We start from the raw sequence: 8,490 nt of genomic DNA, 5'->3' as shown, positions 1-8,490 counted from the left end.
GATGCATAAATTCAACAATCTGAGGTATAATAACTGGAATGCAGAGTAAGTTGTACTGATTAGTGAAGCGTTTCTGTGTTAACAGAACAATAGGTCATACAATGCTGTCAAGAGAGACTGCTTACAGGCAGGAAAAATGTCAGGAATGTAAAGTTAATAATGATTACTGGGGCGCTTGTGACTCCTAAATTCATCCAGCTTTGTCCTCTCCTCCCTTTAGAACCATAAAAGTCACAGTGTAAAAAAAAAGTGTATTAATATTTTATTGTCAAATTGTGAGACTGTTTAAACAATGTCACCATTCAGAGCAAAGATATATAATTACTCTCTCCTAACTTTCAATTTAATATTCCTAACTTAACACTAACATCTAAGAAAAACTACACAGTGTAAATAAATGCTTTTGTCTTTTTTAGAAAATAAATGCATTCTTTATTAGCTCAATGTGATTCAAAATAATGTAAGCAAATGCTTCTATCATGTATGTCCAAGTAAACATGTGAATCTGTCTTCAGTTATCACTCTCGCTGTGAGGAGTGGTGTTGGAGGCAGTTCAGGAATCAGTGCGGGGTGTCCCACTCTGAGCCAAAGGGTTGAGCATCTCATTGTCAATTGACAGCGCAGCCAGATTTGCTGCCAATTCGCTCTGCTTTGCCTCAACAACGTCCTCCCGAACAGACAGCATTATCTCTGCGACGAGTCTTTTGGATGAGTCTATATTAAAGATAGACTCCTTGTCTGAGCTGTCCACCGCTCTTAATGAATAAAAAATAAATTTAATTTGTGCAGCACTTTTCATAACAGAGTTCTCAAAGCTCTACAAAAATAAAAACATTTAGAATTAAGGCTGTTCAAATATCAACAGTGGGCTAGGTGTTAAAAAGCTTTTCAGATTAGGACTATGAGAAAGACAGTATTACCTTGGCCTCTGGGACTCTGGAGTTGAGAAGTCTCCCTCGGGTGATGATGGACTGGTCGATTGCATTGTCTCAGTTGGGAAATGAAAAGCATCCCTGTGAACTGTGTAAATGTGCATCTTGTTGGGGGGCTGCTCTGGAACCTTTCTACAGCGAAGCACTGGGTGCCATGGCAGCCTCACCTTTGGCTTTCCCTCTGGAGGAGTAGGGACGAGGCCAGAGACATTGAAGACTGATTTGGAAGAGGTCAAGAGGGATTTGGACAGACTGTCTTCTTCGTCTGTGTAGGAAATCCTTTGGGCCTCTTCGTCGATAGGGATATCAGATCCACTGGAGGTAAACTCCAATGAGCTCCAACAGTTGCTCATGGCATAAAGTGAGGATGATGCAGAGACATCCTTTTGCAACTGTGTCAGTTTCAATTCTGTGCCGTATGAAACTTCCTTTGAGGTTGAAGTAGGCACATCAATTACGGCAAGAGAGTCAAGGCTTCTACTGAGGTGAGTAGCATTTTCAATGTCTTCAGGATTCTTCAAAGCATCAAGGTAGGACATTGACAGGCATCTTTTGACAGGCATGCAATTGACTGGGGATGCTGGTTTTGAAGTAATTACCTTCTGAAGATCAAGGTCTTCCTGTGAGGATATTGCACCAGCGCTCCGTCTGAGGAAACCATCCTCATCCAGTAGGTCATCACAGACAGTGTCCATGAGGCCTGAGGCAATATATTTTATCTTCTGGGATGACATCCAGATCCCTGGATATGCTTCAAAAGCTTCTGTTGAGTAAGATGCTACATCATCTAGGTCAGGCTGGAGTCCAGCCACATCAGGAACAAATGGTGTGTTGCTTGCAATGAGAGAGGTTCCCATAGCACCCAAAATGTCGCTGACAGCATTGATGGCAGTCTGACTTGCCTTGGAGGAAATCGCCCTGTTGGGAGAATCTTGTCTAATCATATTGATTATTATAGTCTTGACCTGCTCCAGAACTTTGATGATTAGGTCTTTGGCAGTAGACTGTAGTTTGGGGGTAAGTGAAATGGCATCTACATTGGCATTCATGGTCTCACTGGCTTTCTCGGTCAGCTGACAGGCCTGGTCTTTACTGAGTTTTTTGGATACACTTTTCAACATATCCTCAATCATTTCTTTCTCCGCGCAGTCCTCGCTTTTGAGGTTCACCGATCCAAATTGAGGCAAAGAGACAGAACGTCTTACCTCATTCCTCACAGATTGGGCCAGTATTTCTTTGAAAGGTTCTGTGCTAATTTGGTCCAGAACTCCATCCACAAGGGTGACATAGAGGTTAGGGAAAGAGGTGCTTCTGGTGGCCTTGTGAGCTTTCCTTCTACGGGATGAGTCAAAGACATAACTTACTCTAATGACTCTTTTTTCATCCGTATTCTTCACACCTGGAGATATGAGCGCTGTGTCTTGAATCAAAATTGGCTTTACCTCATGGTCTTCAATCTTTACTGCAGGGACCTGTGATTTTGTGTGGCGTTCATCACATCCAGACAGGCTGCTCTGAATTGGTCCAGGAACAACAACATGTGATGGACCTTCTTCAGGATCGTCATGTAGTAGAGCTAGTGGCTGGTCGTCTAAAATCATTTCACTGCACATATCGATGGCATCTTCCACTAAATCATCAGCGATCAACTCAACTTTTGCAGAGGCCATTGATTTCGCTGGGTGCTCGCCTGTTGCCTCAGAGAGCATTCCTTCCATATCTGCTCTGGAAGTAGTACAAGAACATGGAACACTGGCCATCACAGTTGTCTCCATGTCACCCAGAAGACTGCTCACAGCATTGATGGCTGTTCGGCTTACCTTTGGAGATAGAACCAGAATACTTTATTGCCATGCAACAAATGCAGTGGTGTAAAGTACTTAAGTAAAAATACTTTAAAGTACTACTTCAGTAGTTTATTTGGGTATCTGTACTTTACATTTTACGTGGCTCAGTTGGTAGAGCATGGCGCTTGTAACGCCAGGGTAGTGGGTTCGATTCCCGGGACCACCCATACGTAGAATGTATGCACACATGACTGTAAGTCGCTTTGGATAAAAGCGTCAGCTAAATGGCATATATTATATATTTTGACTACTTTTACTTTTACTTCACTACATTCCTCATGAAAATAAAGTACTTTTTACTCCATACATTTTCTCTGTCATCCAAAAGTACTCATTACATTTTGATTGCTTAGCAGGACAGGAAAATAGTCCAATTCACACATTTATCAAGAGAACATCCCTGGTAGACTCACTAAATACACATGCTTCATTTGTAAATTATGTCTGAGTGCTGGAGTGTGCTCCTGGCTATCTGAAAATTTAAATTACAAAAAAATTGTGCTGTCTGGTTTGCTTAATATAAGGAATGTGAAATGATTTATAATTTTACTTTTGATTCTTAGAAATATTTTAAACTAAATAATTTTAGACTTTTACTTAAGTAGTATCTTACTGGGTGACTCATTTTTACTTGAGTCATTTTCTATTAAGGTATCTTTACTTTTACTCAAATATGACAATTGGGTACTTTTTCCCCCACTGAACAAGTGATACTAGTGTTGCAAATAGAAGCATCCCCATCAACAATCAATCAGTTCACCATCAACACAGATTAAACATCAACACAAATACATTAACACCTGCTCTTTCTATGATATAGACTGACCAGGTGAATCCAGGTGAAAGCTATGATCCCTTATGGATATCTCCTGTTAATTCCACTTCAAATCAGTGTAGATGAAGAGGAGGAGACAGGTTAAAGAAGCATTTTTAAGCACTGGGACCATTGTATGTGCCATTTAGATGGTGAATGGGCAAGACAAAACATTTAATTTCCTTTGAACGGGGTATAGTAGTAGGTGCCAGGCACACCGGTTTGTGTCAAGAACTGCAACGCTTCTAGGTTTTTCACGCTCAACAGTTCTAAGAATCGTCCACAACCCAATGGACATCCAGCCAACTTGACACAACTGTGGGTAGCATTGAAGTCAACATGAACCAGCATCCCTGTGGAATGCTTTCGACACCACTCAATATTAGATTAGGAAGGTGTACCTTATTCTTAGTATACTCAGTGTACATGACCTCCCTTGTAGGAAAAGTGTCATGGCATCACACAGCACATATAAATGTTGCATACAACATTACACATTACACAGTACATACAACATATTAATATATTGACTTACTTTTTGGGATAGACATCTCTTGGGAGAACCCTTCTTGATCTTGAACACAAAATGTGTCTTGACCTCCTGGAAAACTTTCTGTATCAGTTGTGCTGCAGCAGATTCTAGTCTGTAGATCTCTTCTTCATCTGTAGCCTCTTCCGCCATGGTGCTAGAGCTTGTTCCTCCGCACTGTCGGGATACTTCCTTCAGCATATCCTCTAGCATTTTCCTCTCAAAGTAATTATCAATTTGAGTGTTCAGCAATCCACAGTCAGGCATAGAAAGGGTGCGTCTCACCTCATTCTTCACTGATTGGGCCAGACTGTCTTTGAAGGGTTCTGTGCTGAAGTGGTCCATAACTGCATCCACAACAAGTCCATATAGGTTGGGAAGAGAAGCGCTTCTGGTAGCTGCATTTTCTTTCTTCACCTTGTGCAAGAGAGTAGGCTTTGAAACAACTTCTTCAGTATTGACTGAGGGCACAGAAAGGGCGTTGTCTGTTTCACTGGTGTTACCATTCTCTACTCTTTCTTCTTTGCATTCTACAATGGTTGTGGTATCCGTCTCCTGGGGCGAGGTTGATGCAGCTGCGGAGGCCACTGAGCTGCTTGTCTTACTGTTGTTTTCTGCAACCTCTGAAGTGTCAGATGAAAACATCATTCCATAACTGGGAGAGTTGGATAAAGATGAGTTCACTGGCTCTGAGGGAAGTATTTCCAGAGTCAGGGAAGGAGCTTTTTCTTCAAAAGAGATTTGTATGTCACTTCTGATAGCCCTTGAGTTGCTTGGTTGTTCATCTCTTTCAACCTGAAGCTCAGGAAAAGTCAGCTCAAATAGGAGGCTGTCATATGCAGTGCTAATAAGGTCACAGGCGACACCTTCTAGTTTTGAACAGGAATCTGGGCGGTTCTCGGGGTCTGCCTTTTTTAATGCAGGTGGCTGACTGTTTGATATGCCTGAGGTGCCTTCTTCAGCATCACAGTCTAGTGCAAGCTCTTCAATGTTTTCCTCATTTAATAAGTGTCTAATGTCTTCCAAAACATTGCTTACCACATCAATGGCTGTTTGGCTGGCCTTTGCAGAGACAACTCTGAATTGGGTAGGGGAGTCTTCTCGGATCATTACGATAACCTGCTCCTGGACTTCCTCCAGAACGTCAGTGATCAACGTTGTCACATAGGCGTTTATGTCTTCTCCGTTGGCCATCCACTCCTCTGGTTCTGGATCATCTGCTTGAGCATTGGGTTTGATTGTGTTTCCCCCACGGAGTCTGCAGGCAGGTTCATTGCTAGGATTGGCCGCTCGAGAGACGCACTTCAACACATCGTAAGCGATTCTGGCACTCAGAGCCCTTTGTGCCGCTGGTGTAGACCCTGGAATCGTCAGTTTGACCTCATCCCTGATTGACTCCGCCAGCTGCTTCCTGACAAGCTTGGAGCCCAAGTGGTCGAGGATGACAGATTTCAGCTGAGCTCTGTCTGGGATGCTTTGTCCCTCGATGGCTTTGAAGATCCTCAAAACAGGTTCTTGGAAACCCGTCAGCGGTGCCAGACCATCCAGGCATGGTCTCCTCTGGAGTGGTGCAAGGCCTGGTCTCCTCTGTAGCATGGCTGGCTTTTCCTTAGATTTCCCTATTAATAACACACACACACACATTTAAAACATTTGACTAAATTTAGCATTCACTGGCTATGAACATACTCTGAAAGATATTTCGTAATGAAATTATGGTTCTTTAGTAAGGAAATGTTCTTACCTGACAGAGAAACTGTTTTCTTTACAATTTTGGAGTGAGCAGGTTTGAGAGCAAGCTGAGCAGATGCTATAATAGTTTAATAAAAATACAAAATACGAGATGATATACAGCACAACACATTCAACTGCTCCTTGTAGGTTGTATTTGGCATAGTCATTTAAACATTGCTTAACTGCGTGATGAATTCAAATGAAATCTTACCTGGTTTTTCAAATATTTCTTCCAGCAGCTTATTTGGTTTGATAGAGGCCTCTCTCAACCTCTCAAACTCCTGGAGGTTTTTCAATTCCTCTTCCATTATCCTCAACCGAATAGCCTGTTTTTGTTCCATAATGCACATTTTCTGTGAAGAACATAGAGTCCAAAAATAGCAATTTAGCATCCACAAAAGTTGAGGTAAAATGATTTCTTAATTTTCATGATTTATTCAAACTTGAAAATAACTGTGGGTAGTTTTGTGAAGTATGATGAAAGTGTGACATTTGTACCTTTCTGATGCGCTTTTCTTTGGCCTCTTTCATATACTTGGCCTTGTTCACATCGTGCCTCACATCCTTTTCAATCAGTTTCAGCCTGGATCGCTCCTTAGAAACCCAATCCTCTTTAAACTCTCTCTCTTGGTCATACAACGCAGTTTGCAGGCCATATTTCTGTCCCCTGTCCCTATCAATACATTAAACAGATGAGTCATGACATTGCCAACACAGAGTAGGCCTATATAACTCTACTTTATTACCTCATGCACTTCTTGCCTACCTGGAACCAATGGTTGACTGCAGATGCTTCAGGTTCTGTGCTCCTTTATTCAGTAAGTACTCTATCATATCTGCCAGGGTAACATCCTTCGGTATATGGCCTTCCTCTTGCAACTGAACCATTCTCAGTATCTGTTCCTTCTTAAATAGGATAAATACAATTTTTGTACATTTTAAACACTTATCTACCTAATAAAATACATGTTAGAGTAACATTGTTTTTAGAGTGATGAATGATGATCATTTCACATTTTCTCGTGAAAATAACATGTGTGATCTTCACAGAAGTTCACATTTAAGAACGCAGTCATACTGCCCACATACCAACTTTTTGCTGTAAGTTTTATGATGGTCAGTCTTGACCGTATCCAGGTAATGTTTGTATGTGTTATACTCCTTTAATGAGCATACAACCTTGGGAAGAGAGAGAATCAAAATGTTTCCTGCTATAATACTCCTGGAGTTAACTATCGGTAAAGCTTATTGTCTTCTACTACACTGTTCAGAAACAACCATATTAACTTCAAACTTACGTTGTCCTCTTTAGTGATGAAGTTTCGCTTCTTTAACTTCTCATGCATTTCCTTCTGATGGTAGTATTTATTGAGGTTTGGGTCATGCAAACTGTTGTAAGTCGGCCTCATAATGTGACAGTTTGGGTCACTGAGGTTGAAATCAGATGTAGGCTGATACAACTGAAGGAACAACGATGTAAACAAATAAAAAATAAACATTCTACTGCACCATGATACGGGATCCTTCTTCCATTCTACTGCACCATTATACTGGACCCTTCTTCAATTCTACTGCACCATTATACTGGATCCTTATCCATTCTAAAGCACCACTCTACTAGACCCTTCTTCTATTCTACTGCACCATTCTACTGGACCCTTCTTCTATTCTACTGCACCATTCTACTGGACCCTTCTTCCATTCTACTGGACCCTTCAACCATTCTAAAGCACCACTCTACTGGACCCTTCTTCCATTCTACTGCATCCTTCTCCCATTCTACTGCACCATTATACTGGATCCTTCTTCCATTCTACTGCACCATTATACTGGACCCTTCTTCCATTCTACTGCACCATTCTACTGGACCCTTCTTCTATTCTACTGCACCATTCTACTGGACCCTTCCTCTATTCTACTGCATCATTCTACTGGACCCTTCTTCTATTCTACTGGACCCTTCTTCCATTCTACTGGACCCTTCAACCATTCTAAAGCACCACTCTACTGGACCCTTCTTCCATTCTACTGCATCCTTCTCCCATTCTACTGCACCATTATACTGGATCCTTCTTCCATTCTACTGCACCATTCTATTGTATGCATGTTCTTTAAAAAAATGTTATACCGAATCCTGTTAAATATATGTTCTGCTTACCTTTTTACCCAGGCTGGCTCTATAAAATTTAAAGGCGACCCCAGGTAGGAACGGAAGCTTTGTCATGGCAGGCAATCTGCTGCTCACTGACGGCTTTGTTTCTATCATGATCTGAGGAGGCTTCCCTTTCAGTGGACGAGTTTGCTTCTCTGGTTGCGAGGGTATCTGACACAGGGGCTTTGAGGTCTTCTCCTGAAAACAGCAACATAGCAATAATGTATTTCTTACAAACTCACCTGTGATAGTTCATCCGACCATTATGACATGGCGGCGGGCCTGATATGTCATCATAGGTTGACGCCCAATGAACTACTGTGGCCATAGCCTGAGTGCCAGTCTATTTCTTTTATTTTTATATCATCTCCCTGCCACTCACTGTCATGCCAAATATGATGTTTGGCTTAGCTATGAGAGCAATTAAGTTGACAAGAGCACAAACAGATCTGGGCCCAGGCTACTGTTGCCATAGAGATTCT

The 8,490-nt window shown here is 41.7% G+C and overlaps 1 protein-coding gene across 1 annotated transcript; it reads right to left on the bottom strand.

The window, feature by feature from the left end:
• Nucleotides 1-249: 249 nt before the first annotated feature.
• On the bottom strand, nt 250-8,159 carry LOC118360536 (uncharacterized). The gene is made up of 10 exons (XM_035739780.2): nt 8,015-8,159; nt 7,155-7,316; nt 6,946-7,035; nt 6,623-6,762; nt 6,355-6,529; nt 6,068-6,209; nt 5,867-5,932; nt 4,129-5,741; nt 921-2,752; nt 250-755 (listed from the first exon to the last, which is right to left on the bottom strand). Exons 1-10 carry the CDS (start codon nt 8,120-8,122, stop codon nt 554-556), a joined length of 4,530 nt encoding a protein of 1,509 aa, XP_035595673.2. The 5' UTR covers nt 8,123-8,159; the 3' UTR covers nt 250-553.
• Nucleotides 8,160-8,490: the final 331 nt, after the last annotated feature.

This window comes from Oncorhynchus keta, chromosome 28 (genome assembly GCF_023373465.1).
Source record: "Oncorhynchus keta strain PuntledgeMale-10-30-2019 chromosome 28, Oket_V2, whole genome shotgun sequence".
Classification (NCBI taxonomy): Eukaryota; Metazoa; Chordata; class Actinopteri; order Salmoniformes; family Salmonidae; genus Oncorhynchus; species Oncorhynchus keta.
The sequence above is the reverse complement of the archived record's forward strand: the minus strand, read 5'-3'. Positions and strand labels throughout refer to the sequence as shown.

What these genes read in the sequence shown, in the direction of transcription:
- LOC118360536 (XM_035739780.2), bottom strand. Translation starts at nt 8,122, where the DNA reads ATGATAGAAACAAAGCCGTCAGTGAGCAGCAGATTGCCTGCCATGACA. An exon ending in AAACTTACAGCAAAAAGTTG is followed by an intron (nt 6,763 to 6,945) that starts GTATGTGGGCAG and finishes ATCCTATTTAAG; the next exon opens with AAGGAACAGATACTGAGAAT. An exon ending in CAGTCAACCATTGGTTCCAG is followed by an intron (nt 6,530 to 6,622) that starts GTAGGCAAGAAG and finishes ATGTATTGATAG; the next exon opens with GGACAGGGGACAGAAATATG.